Here is a 13,478-nt window from a genome sequence, read left to right on the forward strand (position 1 = left end):
GGGGGGGGAGGGTATGGCTAGGAATGCATATGTCGCGGAGCGCGTGTGTCAACCCCGTGTATCGAGCACCTGCTGTTGCGTTTCTCGCTTTCACGCGTCGCCGATGCCCGATACGGTCGGCTTGCTCGCTTGCGAGATATGGCCTCGATACCGCGCGTATATCCCGCGCGCGATCGCACGTGGACTCCGCGAGACGGTTGCCAAGTCGGCAGGTTCGCGCCAACGTTCCATCGTCGAGTCCTCCTAAGTCGCATTGGGCCTAAATTATGCTATGAATTTTGGTACACCGTTAACATAACAGAGCGATTTCGATAACACGATTTCGATATAGCGATACGATATGAACGGTACGTACATACATACATTATATCAAAATCGTGTTACATTTAGCGGGAATGCATAATTATATCTTTTTGTTTAACACGTTTGGCTGAAAATAATTGATTTTTATTATCACAGTGAGATTTCATCATGGAGCAACTCAGCGAGGGACAAGCAGTAGTGGTTGGTGGTGCAGGAGGTACTGTACAAGTTGTTCAGATGGGTCAAGGCGGACAGACTATGATGCTTCCACAGGCTATACAGGTAGCAGCGCCCAATGGACAAATCCAAGTAGTTCCTGTCTCTAGCCTGACTAACACCGGTCAGCAGATAGTTATTCAGCAGCCACAGACACCACAGATTATTCAAACCCCTGATGGGCAGACTTATATCTATCAGCCTGTACAATTGGAAGGTCAAGTTCAACAACCACAACCGACAGGTACATGAAAATGCACACCTACTTGTGTATTTTTATATAGACAACTCTTTTTTTTTAAACATATTTTTGATTTGCAGTGATAAATCTCAATGGCAATCTCATGCAAATCGCTGGTACAACATCACAAGCTGCAACTACTGCAGCTACTACTGCCCCAGTACAACCTTTAGGCAGTCCTACATCGACAATGTCACAAACGGGAAATGTTGTTATGGTAATTATTGCTGTATACAAGCTTTTTATTTATCTAATCTTTTTGTATACATACACAATATCAATTGTAATGATTAGAGAGCAATGCTAACTATATATATCACTACTTATATCCTGATTAATATAAGTATATTTTACTTGAATTAAAGAAATTATTGTTTTTGTGTCATAATAATTAATTAATGACATATTCTATATTTTGCAAAAATTAGATGGTGCAACCAGGCAATAGCGGACAAACACAAGCGTTCCAAAGAGTAGCATTACCTCATGCAGAACTTCTTGAAGAGGAACCATTATATGTGAATGCAAAACAATACAGACGGATATTGAAACGTCGCCAAGCACGTGCTAAGCTAGAAGCTGAAGGAAAGATACCTAAGGAAAGGCCGGTATGTACTCTCAAATTTTTCTGAAACATTTCTCTAATATGTAAATAAAATTTACACATATATTTGAATATTAGTTTCGTAAGAAAAAATCTAAATCTTTTATTTTAAACACGTCAATTTTGTATTAGTTTAGACTTGTTATCTATTTGTAATAATTAAATTGCGAAATGTTTAAATAAAGACAAAAATAACATAAGATTGAATTTTGCAGAAATATCTCCACGAATCCCGTCATCGACATGCGATGAACAGAATTCGTGGCGAGGGCGGCCGTTTCCATTCTGGTCAAGTGAAAAAGCGGAAGTAAGTGTTACTTTGTATTTTCCTAATACAAATTTTCTATTCTAAAAGAAAAAAAATAAAGAAGCAGTGTCTCATTGTGGTAATTTTACGCATATAAGAGTATAATGGTTCCAGTAGAGGAAATGCAAACTCCACGATTACCCAGCACATCACAACTTCAACCAGCACCGATAGCATTCATACTGTAGCAATAGCAGCCCCAAATGTAGGTGTACAATATCACGACACAGACAATATGGCATCCACAATTGTAATTGAAGTAAGATAATGCTTACTATTTTTTAATCAGTAATATTTGCGATTTTCTAGTGATGCAAATTATATTCGCCTTTTCTAATTATTTGTTGCAGAAACCAAATATTCCTCTGCAAGACATGATCTCTGATGACGACATTGTTACCTCAAACAATCATATGATATAGATAATATCATAAATTGGAACTCTCAAAACACAAATAAGCATAAAAGGTTAGGTTATGTGTCGATTATATTGGACATTCACATTTTGTAAATATTTTCATCCCCCTAGGTGCAATGTATAATACAAGTGTAATTTTTTCAAAAAGCTGTGTGATTTTTACATAACTATAGATATGAGATTGTATATAAGGTTGCATACAGATATATCTCTTTTATTTCTTCTTTTCTATTATTATATCATACTTAGTTAATAATCAACGATTAAAAATTTTGCTGATAAACTAGGTTTAAGTTAAAAAAAAAAAAAGATAGATTAAAATTGTTTTTCAGCTAATTTTAAATGTGGATTTTAAATTTTTAAAGCGCGATTACACAAATGTATAATATTGGAAATTACAAAACAATAATTATATCTTGCGCATTTCTGATAAGAACATTTTTAAATCAAACTTATATTACTAATTTTTAAATCAACTTCGAAGAAGCTTTCTGCCTATTTTGATCTGCGAAATGTATTGTTGGTCTCCCTGGGACATTTACATGTACATATATATAAGTATCTACAATATATCTCGCACTATTTCCATTTTTATAATAATTTTATAATAGTTAAAAATAAGCATTTGTAACAATTTTATTTAGTAAAAGAATACATACATATTATTTTACTAAAAATTGTCTCGCAAATGCTTAATATATACATATATAAATATTAAATCATTTTTCATATCTAATGAAAATAAACTACAAATTAGATAAATGTATAGCATAATAATCGTATGTGAACAAAGAGATTCTTCTTTTAACAATAAAATATATTTTGTCAAGTTTAATGAGATTTAGATATAGTTAGCAATATTGTAAAGTTAGAGACTGAATCATAAGTTGTATATATCGTGTGCTGGGTAAAATTTTTCATTAGAGAGATTAAATTACTAAGTTAGGATTTTTTCTTATTATTAAAGATACAAGGAATATAAGTATAATGTGAGTTCACTTATAAGTTTTTATTGAAAATAAACAATATTTAATTAAAAATTTGTTTTTTTTTTTTTGTAATAAATTATTAGATTAAAATGCAAGACATTTGCATACTTGTACATAATCTCCCTAATTCAGAGATATTAACTCCTTGATATTTGATAGATAAACGATTTCTAAATGCATAATTTACGAGATTGTATAGTTGGAAATTGTTTCTTCTTTGCACAATTTTATTCTTTTCGAAATTTTAATTACACTTTAACTCTACTATGCAGAATATAAGTTTCAAAACTATTTATTTTATTATTGTTTTTCGTTAATTTTTCACGCTGCTTTACTGTGTTTATCAATTATTATAATCTTGAAAAGATCAAACGATCACTAATTGACTCTTCATTCAAAATATTGACAAAAATTAATACGTTTCCTAATAATTTCGATATGTTTGCGAAGTATCAAATATAAAAAAATATTCAATGGATAAATCTATTAGGTATATGAAATATAAAATATTTACATTTGTCGGCAATTATTTCGCGAAGCGGATCTATATCGAATATGTAAATAATTGCATAAAAGTATAAACTATGTAACTATATCTGTATACTGCGACATGTGTATTGATACAAATGTGAAAAGTTTGTACAATTGTAATTGAAAGTAATCTAGCAAGTAATTAGTGGTTTACTGAAAACTTGAGAGAGGAGTTGCAAGTGAAATTATTATATACAAGCATAAGAATATGAATTCTGTTTTCTAATAACTGGCATACGCTATGATTTATTGTAGTTATGACATCGACCTTGCATATATACACATACATATATATCTTATGTCTCAATTATAAAACTATAATTTTTAAAATTATAAAGCTCAGAATATTTTCGTCGGGAGGGCTAAATTTTGTTTCAATATCAGCGAACATTCCGATTCAGTTATTTCAGGATCCCTTAATGACTTTCGCAATGTAATGCATTCTTTCATATTTGAGAGACTTTCTAGCATAATCCTTTCCCCTGTTATTCCGATCGTATTAATGTACTCGGAATTGCCAGTTCTGCAGAGAGAAGAGTAATATATTTCAGAATTTTAAATATATAATAAAATCCTGTCTCGAATCAATATGAATGTTTTTACGGTCGTTTTACGTACATTACACGAAGAATTTCTCTTTCTTTGGGATTAGGATCCAAGTTGTTGCACGGTTTCATAATTTTTGGCGGCTTTATCAAGTCTCGCGATGCGATTACCCACGGATCTCGGTATGCACGTCTTTGAATTGTCTCTGGTATAATCCAATCTTGCGGTAACGTCGCATCTATACGAGCGCGATCTAATTGCGATCAAAGCATTTATTTTAATGACACAACATTGCGATATCAAATTTAAAGATCAAAAAAGAAACTAAACAAAAAACTAAGAGAGGTATAAATTCTATAACAACTTGTAGTATTTATATATAGCCGAGAGTACACACGATATCGTAAAATAAAATAAAATATTAAATAAGCATAAAATTGTAAATAAGCAACAATGCAATTAGTGTGATAATAAAATTATTATAATTAACGAGTTTTTATACCAATATCATCTTTCCAGTAATCCAATTGATGAACAGTCTTTATTGATTTTTTCTTCTCGCGTTCGATCACGTTTTCATCCGGCACGATTTCTGGCAGAGCGTTTCTTAGATGGGGAAACTTGTCGCGTATCTGTATTTTCGATGATGTACAATTATACAATAATATGCAGCTACATATTTTTTTGTATATAATTAATATTATATCTTTACTCTATTTAAAGTATCAGATGGATCCTCGCTTCGTTCGTTTTCAGGTAATGATCGATTTCCCAGTCGTGTATTCAGATACTGCTTGTACGGTCCGTTCAAGATGTTTAAAGGTGATCGATACTTGGGTAACGGTCTGCATCCAATTGGCCTTTCACCTTTCTTTCCCAGATAATCTTTCTTATAGACCGTCGCAAAATCTCGCGAATCCTCTTCAATTTCCACGATCATTTCCAACGAGTTATTTCGAGCGACTTACATTTCTCGGTGAAATTTAGCAGGCAAACATCGCAATTTATTTTTAAATATTGACAGCACACGCGGTATGTTGCATGGAGCGATACATATCTTTTTATTTATGACAGTCCCGTTTTTTCTTTTTTTCTGACGTGAGAATGTGAAGAGGTCCACATGAAAAAATAAAATAAAATAAAATACGATCAAATGCGGTTATTTTGTGTTTCATAATAAATTCAAAGATTCGAATCTTTCGCAATAAGTATCAAGGTGCTTATGTTCTTCTCTGTTTTGAAGCTTTAGAAGTTAAAAATTATTTATTTAAGTCTTGAAACTCTGAGATACTATTAAACCAAAAGCAGATGCCAAACGAAATATGTTTGAAACTGAGAACTTATAATTTGATATTTGAAAACTTTAAAAATCGATATTAGATTATATATATATATTAAAATTAAAGATTGGAGTTTTACCAATCTAGAGAAAAAAAATTGGAATTTCAATTAAATTTCAATCTCAATCTTCAATATATAATCTGACATTGTTTTTATTGTTAGATTACATACATACTTTGTATAAATAAAAATGTTATAAAACTTGCGATATATAAGTTCTGTTAAATGATGTTTCAAATCATTGCGCAGATAAAAATTAAAAAGATTACTAATGTTTTTACAAGAATTAAAAAAGATTTCTCATCTTTGTCGAAATATAGATTATAATTCCGAGTTAAGCATATATTTATATTATCGATTTACAAATATGAAGATTAGACCTAACTTTAGCAACAGTGTGTCAAATGCGATCGTATTAATACAGTAACGCCATTGTAATGTCGTTTAATAGTCCTTAATCTATGTTTAATTTCTCTCGCCAAAAAGCTAGACCGTAGTACTATAATAGGTACAAGTATACTAATCGTGACATATAGGGCTTAGACACCCGCCTGCATCGCCCGTATAACGAAGTCTCTCCGAGATCTCTGGTAACTCATTATATAGGGGATGTATAATACTGGCTGATGCATGGCACCCTCGTGTATCATAAACGCCAATTAGGACACGACATCGGATTTCCTAGGTATATAGATGCACCCATCTTGACACAAACTTGCTTTTTCACCTCTTTTTTTTGCTCGTTTTTGTAAGATTATATTATATAAGATGTTTCGAGGATATCCGGCATCGTTATCGAAAATTTTGGTAGACTAGTGTATCTCATTTGTGATATTTCGTTTTTTCGTATATATAGCCGGACGTTATCTGTAAATCAGTACTGCACCTTTTTCTCGTATTCGATCTATCTCTAAACTCTAAGATAAGAAAATGACGAAAAACAAAGAAATCGCGATATTTTCGTTATATGAAACGAGCAAAAATTAATAAAACGTTGCTTTTATTTTACTATCTCTTTCCTCTTTTTATCATTCGGTTTTATAATTTTAACGAATACTAAATTTTTTTCTAGTTCTTTTATTTCCCACAACGGTATAATAACTATAATATTGAAATCTTTCTATACAAAACATATATATAAATCAAATAATAGACGAAAAGAAAGGTATCGTTTAATAATTTTCCGCTACGATAACGATATATCTTTTGCGATAAAAATTCACGATTGATTTTGACTTTCAACAAATGTATATTAGAATTTATCCCCAAATATAAGATTTATTTAGAAGTGCAAAGTGACATATTCTTACAGCACGTTTTACGCAAAGTTCAAATATTTATTTGAAAATCATTTTATACACATTTATACCAATTCTGATCTAGTCTGTATTATTTAACAGTTGCTCTAATAAAGTTAAATAAATCTTATTTTATATAGAAAAGGTCGAACTGTTAACTCGATATATAATAAATGCGCCAATCCCCAATGGAGAAGATCAGAATCTACTTTTCGTCACGAAACGCAATGTGTATAGGATCAGACGACTTCGTGTGGTATCGACAAATATGAGAATTTACGGTAATTTCATAATGCGTCACGAGAAGAACCACGAATGTGGTTATATTACGCGAGATATAAATACAATTTATATCCGATAATCCGAACGTGATGAAAGGATATATCGTGCTCTTGTAAGCGCATCGCATCGAAGAGTCTTCCCTTCACGAAACACCCACAAACCGGCTCAATTTGTAGCTTCCATCTCGGCGCTATCTTCGATCTACGCCACCCACGACAGGAGGCCCACTGCTACGTCGAAAGGCGTCATTCTATCCATCTGTTAAATTGCGCATCTACCTTCGACTCGCATTTTATATACGCGAAACTTTGTCTCCGTTAGCAGTCAGGCTTTCATTAATGAGATTGCGACGTGAAGAGACGTCCGACTTTAATTTTGCGACAGATGCAACGTCTGCCTCGAGCGAAAAATCGAAAAGAATGTATAACGAAGCCGAGTATGGATAGAAAACTAATCCCGATATATTTTTTAATTGTCTATTTATTCGTAAATATTGTAAATTAATTTACTAATACTCACATGTTAAAATATTTGTTAAATATAGCAGAGGTATCAGTGTGAGAGTACTGCGACATTTTCAGACAAAAGTAATTTAACTCGATTTACAAAAATAGAAATGATAAATTTTGCATAAATTTTACGAGTGCAATCAATTTACATTCGAATTGGGTTCATTTTATATTTTATGTAATTTAATAATGTTTTGTATTTCTCTTTCTTATTTTTTCGTATTAACGACGCAAACGCTTATTAAGATTGATCTAATATTATAAATAATATTGCGAATATTTGCTCTCGGTATTAAGATAAGACGTTTGTATCGAAACATATTTGGTTAATTTCCGGCCTTTGAGCATTCTGATAATGACAAACCGAAATTGCATATTGCCCTCAAGTAAACGTCGGAAGTTCACAGTCGCCGCAAAGGATTTTATGGCTAAATGATCAAAGTCAGGTTCTCTGAATAATGGATATTGTCCGAAGCGGTCATTCCATTATATTTTCCATGTGTGTTGGTTTAAGCGATAAATTTCTATGTAACTCTCGTGCTCCGAACTTTCCGAATGCAATTCAGAAACTTAATATCAAAGGCGAATACTCAGCAGACAAGTTTTTAAATTACATCGCTGTTCCAGAGGAGAGAATATCATCTTTTTATTCTTAGAAAAGATGTAAAATAAAAGCGAAAATTTGAGATACTAAAGCGCGAGTTTAAAAGGAAAGGTCAGGAGGAAACGCATGTAATAATTTACATATTTTGTACTTACATTGCTGAAACGTAAATAAAAATTTGAAACATAAATATTATGTAATACAATATGATTGATTAAATTAAATATTTAATTTTTTACATAAGGAAATAAATGCATGGTACATGTATAATATTCTCTCGATGTATATATGTAATCTTCTGCCATTTTAATATTATTTATAAATATATTATAGTGACACTTTATAATAATTCTCAAATTAATATCCTCGCTTGCCTTGCAATTTCTTCGCATCGCATATATATCATCACGTCAGCCAGTAAATTCGTAATAATTCCTCGCAAATACAAACTCGAATGTCTACGTAGTTTATTATGCTTTCAACCACCATTCAACAAAAGCACAGAAAGCATAGAGTTTTACTCCGTTCAGGCTTTTACGAAGGGCTTGTCGCACGCCGCAGCTCTCGAGCTTGCCGCGTCAATTCATGTCCGTTACAGCTGCAATGGCACGCACGGAATTGTGCACCGCCGCGTGAATAAACTAAATTGCACATTATTTAGCCAAACAATGCCGAATACACAACGAAATGTTCACGATAATGCTCTTGAACGCCACTAACGAGAAATCATTGTTTCCATTATTCTGCACCTAAAGACCGCAATGTGAAACTTCCCGCACGTGTACTTAAAAACATATATATAAATTATAAACATAATATATGTATATATAAATCATTCTGGCCTATCCCCGCACGTTGATTAATCGAGCGCAGATATTATTGTAATAAAAGGATATCGAGGTACTAATCATCGCTAAATTATAAGCTATTGAAAAAACTTTCCATCAATCTAAAGACTTTCGTGAATTAAATTTGACAAAAAAGCAAGTAAATACCGGATAATGTTGGTCTTCGTTTGAAATAAATATACTTTATATTTTTATTTTAATTTTATATTTTAATTTAATTTTAATTTTAATTTTAATTTTAATTATATGTATGATATGATATTTAAAAAGATTGCTAAAAAGGGCTAATGTAATAAAGGGATCCATTGCTCATAATAAAATCCATCAAAGTTTGCTTCACACATCGCAGGATTTGTCTTAAAATTAATATAAAGGAATGGAACGTTGAAATTTAAAAAAAAAAACTTTATTTTAAATTTCAAGACGATTTTTTAGGAATATCTCTTTAAATATATAAGTTTTCTTTACGCTCCGTACAAGTCTTGTGGATATTTAATTCGGATTATGTGCATAACGATACACATCGTTGATTTGCGCAATCATCTCCGTCGGAGACTTAAGCAAACAAAAAACGTTACGCGAATGTGGTAAACAAATTTGTATTAATTCCGCATATTCAGCAACGGATGGAATTAACAAATTGCGGTCATTTGCAAGATTACGTATCAAGGATGAGCAGATTGAACTAATTATCCCTTTGTCGCATGGGAAGACACGTATGTTGACCCATCCCCGATTTCTTATTACTAAAACGGCCGAAACATCACAACATCAGTATCTTATAATCAGTCTGTAAGTTTCCTAAATTTCAAATTAATATTAGCTATTCAGATTATGAGAGAAGAGTTCATACTGAGTATCTAATATAACAAAGGTCTCGCGCTGCTTCTCCTTTTTACGATATGCAATTGCTTCCCAACTTTTTCGTGCGTCTTTGTGCGCGAAATTTGTGTATCCCGCCTTGTAACTGCCATACCTTTGACATTTGGACTCTGAGAGATGGCCTCAGATAGTTTTAAAGGTTTCGAGGTTGGAAGGGAGACAAAAAAGAACGGGTAGGCAAAGAAAGAGAGAGAGAGGGTGTGTGTCTAAAGTACCAGTTGCTTCGCAACCAGTTGCTCCTCTCCAGGAGTACGAGTCTGCCGAAGTTAGGGCAAACGGCAGCCGAGAAGGATCTCATCCCTCGATTCGAGGGGATGCTCCTGCACCGCACGATCAGACAACGCGCACTAGAGCGCGCGTGGTGGAGAACTTGGCGCGCGATCCGCTCGAGCTCCACTTCTCGTGGGGGCGCATCGCCACGCCTCCCTCTGCGTCTATATAAGCATCACGATCGCGATGGAACCCTCACTCGCACCCCAGTACCCGGTGCCGATCAGCCAAGGGTGAGATTCCTATCCGAAACGGAGAAGACAACCGGGAACGTCGGGACTTCGCTTTACATCTCTTTCGCCGATTTTTGTGAGCGCGAACCGTGATCCGAGAGGCCGCATCGTAAAGCAATGAGATCCTGGTTATTGTGGTTGTCCCTTCTGTTGGTCGTCCTGGCCGACAGAGGCTTCGCCAATCCTTACTTCGACGATGGTGGTGAGTTATGATTCTCTAATTCTCCTTTAATCGCGCGTTAAACCCGGAACAAACTGCTTCGAAGACAACGCAAAAATTCAGAAGATATCTGGAGAATATATGGGAAAATGTTGCAAAAATTTAAAACATCTCTTTCAAATATCTTTATGTTTTCGTGAGGTTTGCATTGTCTGGATGAATACGTTCGGATTAATTTTTACGTCAATTATACGGAAAAGAAATTATATATTCATGGGTAACACATAATGCAAATATCACATGATCCTTTTTGTGAATGCTGTGCACATTATATAACTAAAACAGTACTTAAAAGGAGTTTGTAGAGGCAGAGAAACTTAATACAATCAAAAAGGAGGGTGTGGTGATTTCTTATGTAAAAATAAATTAAAAATGTCGAATAAAGTTTTTTTTTATTTTCAAGAAAATTGATATTGAAAGGCGGAATATTGATCATATATTCACGTTTTCTTTATAATTTGAATGATTTCTAACGATCTAATGTATCATACATTATCGGATTTATCTCAACAGTGGCTATTGAAATATGTATAAAAAGATACAACATTCTCTCTCTCCCTATTGAACAAATAAAATTTATACGTATTTTTCTAAATCATTTAAATTATTTTAAATTGTTTTACTAAATAAAACGTTATACTTTTACATTTATATATGTTAATAGTCCTCTAGACAGATTCAACGATGTATGATTTTTAATTTATTTTTGCACGAGATATTATCTCCTTTTTAATTGGACTACATTTCCCGATCCACTCTGTATACGATTGTAATTTATGAATCTCTTTTTGCAACAAGCAATTAACAAGTTCCCGATAAAAAATTACGCGATTATATATTTGCATTGCATACTCACTGTAAAGAGTGAGTAAAAAAAGATGTTATTACAGTATGTGTAAAATGCAAACGTTGAATATCGGCTGTTTTACTTTTTTATGTAGCGATTTTGATGTAATACTGTAGATAGAAAGTTTTTGAATATTCTCTTAATTTTTTACCTGCACGTAAATATTTTTTTATTTATTTTTACATTTTTACTCCCACATTGAGCGTGGACAACCAACATGTTTTTTTTTATGTGAAATATATTTTTAAGAGACACTCTGTTTTTTATTATTTTATTTTATTTTTTTTTATTTTTAAATAGTACCGTTTAGCATCGTTTATATATTGCACAGAAAATAATAAAAATAATTTCCTATAGCTATTGAAAATAAACAAATACATTGAGACTAAATAAATTTTTACAGTACGTTTTATTTTTTTGGGTGAAAATAATTCTTTTTGTAATAATGTATTATATGTGTTTATATAACTCTTTTAAAGAAATATATCGAAAACACGTATTGAGAAAATAAGTAAGTTAAAGTTTTCTTTGCATTTCTTCGGGTAGGAAACTTTTGTCCCCTAAACATATCTATTTTCGATTACATATTATTTATAAAAATTCCTAAACTTGTCATAAACATATCTACATGTAAATTATTTTTAAATTAAAGTTTCTTGACATTGAAACATAACGTGAAGGAAAGCTTGATTTGAGTGAAGTTTTCTTATTAAAATACGTCATTTTATAGAAAAGTTTTATTGAAACAAATATCCGTTTTGTTAGTATCAAGATTGCTGTAAAATCTCGTTCAATACATCTTGATGGGAGTGACCGTGTTTGTCTCTTCTTCGAAATTAATTCTTCCCTGAATTACATCGATGAAAGAGAGTTACCGATAAGTTCTTCGAGAATATACAAGCTTCTTCGAAGTTACGCCCGCATTGAAAACTTTTTGATTGGTATTCTAATTTATTTAACATTTCGAAATTAATCGACCAGAAACTTTGCGAACATTAAAACTTGCAAACTTTAATATTTATTTGGCACATCTGCATTACAATATCTCGAGATTCGTTTAAACTTGTAACCCGTTACTCGTTAACGCTAACAATAAGAATATAATCTGCTAAAAGTTCCGTGTTTCGGAATATAATTTATTAATATTGATTAAAACGTTATGAATCAAGTAACGCGAACGTGGCCAAGCGCGGCTAGAAACGCTACGACTATCAAAGATTCGTCAAACTTATTAAAAGTCACATGAAAATATCTCAAGTCAAGAACGAGATAATAAACGCGATATTTTTTATTTCTTTCTCTCGTTTGTCGAGAGAAACTCTTGGCACACAAGAGCTGACGGATCGTGTCAATTCAACAGAATCGCACACAGTGCAAGTGGCGCAAGTCTATGCATGATCGGACAAATCGAATTACGGAAACGCGTTAAAGCCACCACGTTTAGCTTCCACTTGAAAGCATCAATCTAGCAAAAGCAACATGCAACATGCAATATTTGCTTTTACTTGTAATTATCATCTGTATTTTACGAAATACGGAAGTTAGAGACAAACCGAGTAAATTTAATTTTGGTTTAATATCAAGATATTATTTCGCTTATATAGAGAATTTATTTTATAAGATGAAAGAAAACGACAAGAAAAAAAGGGCCAGTTAATGAATGCGAGTATAGATACATAAATTTATAATAGTTATCTTAACAAAAAAGTACATACTAACTTGTCAGTTTAATGCTTTAAAGAGCAAAGTAAACTGGCAAAGTAGATGTATAAACTTATCAATTCTCGAAATCAATTCTACTCGTGTTCTCGTAAATTTACACAGTTACATTGTAGCTCTGCTCGCATCGTTTCTACTTACTTTGATTTATAATATTAAAGAGCCTTTTTTCGTTTCTCTTATTAGATATCAAGATACCTGTGTACTATGCAAAATTTTCTGACTTTTTTTTTTATGCGACTTTAGAGAAGTTTATCTATTATATTCTCC

The 13,478-nt window shown here is 32.4% G+C and overlaps 2 protein-coding genes across 4 annotated transcripts in view; one reads left to right on the forward strand and one right to left on the reverse strand.

Moving 5' to 3' along the window:
• LOC115244627 (nuclear transcription factor Y subunit alpha) overlaps positions 1-2,398 on the forward strand; it is a 21,446-nt gene extending 19,048 nt beyond the window's left edge. Inside the window, exons 1-7 of one of the 3 annotated variants that reach the window (XM_029822428.1) lie at positions 16-347; positions 460-763; positions 841-977; positions 1,189-1,368; positions 1,580-1,671; positions 1,786-1,930; positions 2,022-2,398. In XM_029822428.1, the coding sequence (XP_029678288.1) occupies positions 472-763; positions 841-977; positions 1,189-1,368; positions 1,580-1,671; positions 1,786-1,930; positions 2,022-2,093 (918 nt within the window). In that variant the 5' untranslated portion in view covers positions 16-347; positions 460-471 and the 3' untranslated portion in view covers positions 2,094-2,398. Of the gene's footprint in view, positions 1-15; positions 348-459; positions 764-840; positions 978-1,188; positions 1,369-1,579; positions 1,672-1,785; positions 1,931-2,021 lie in introns of those variants that run through there. The other 2 variants (XM_029822430.1, XM_029822429.1) reach the window with 2 other exon arrangements.
• A 473-nt stretch (positions 2,399-2,871) lies between these two features.
• On the reverse strand, positions 2,872-5,266 carry LOC115244629. Its single transcript, XM_029822431.1, has 4 exons — positions 4,868-5,266; positions 4,658-4,787; positions 4,228-4,408; positions 2,872-4,132 (listed from the first exon to the last, which is right to left on the reverse strand). Exons 1-4 carry the CDS (start codon positions 5,093-5,095, stop codon positions 3,949-3,951), a joined length of 723 nt encoding a protein of 240 aa, XP_029678291.1. The 5' UTR covers positions 5,096-5,266; the 3' UTR covers positions 2,872-3,948.
• Positions 5,267-13,478: the final 8,212 nt, after the last annotated feature.

Source organism: Formica exsecta, unplaced genomic scaffold (genome assembly GCF_003651465.1).
Source record: "Formica exsecta isolate Colony F162 unplaced genomic scaffold, ASM365146v1 scaffold826, whole genome shotgun sequence".
Lineage (NCBI taxonomy): Eukaryota > Metazoa > Arthropoda > Insecta > Hymenoptera > Formicidae > Formica > Formica exsecta.

Excerpts from the sequence above, each read along its gene's own strand:
- LOC115244629 (XM_029822431.1), bottom strand. The coding sequence starts at position 5,095 with ATGATCGTGGAAATTGAAGAGGATTCGCGAGATTTTGCGACGGTCTAT. Across the intron at positions 4,409-4,657 it reads TTACTGGAAAGATGATATTG|ATCGCGCTCGTATAGATGCG; the intron begins GTATAAAAACTC and ends GATCGCAATTAG. Across the intron at positions 4,133-4,227 it reads AGAGAAATTCTTCGTGTAAT|AACTGGCAATTCCGAGTACA; the intron begins GTACGTAAAACG and ends TTCTCTCTGCAG.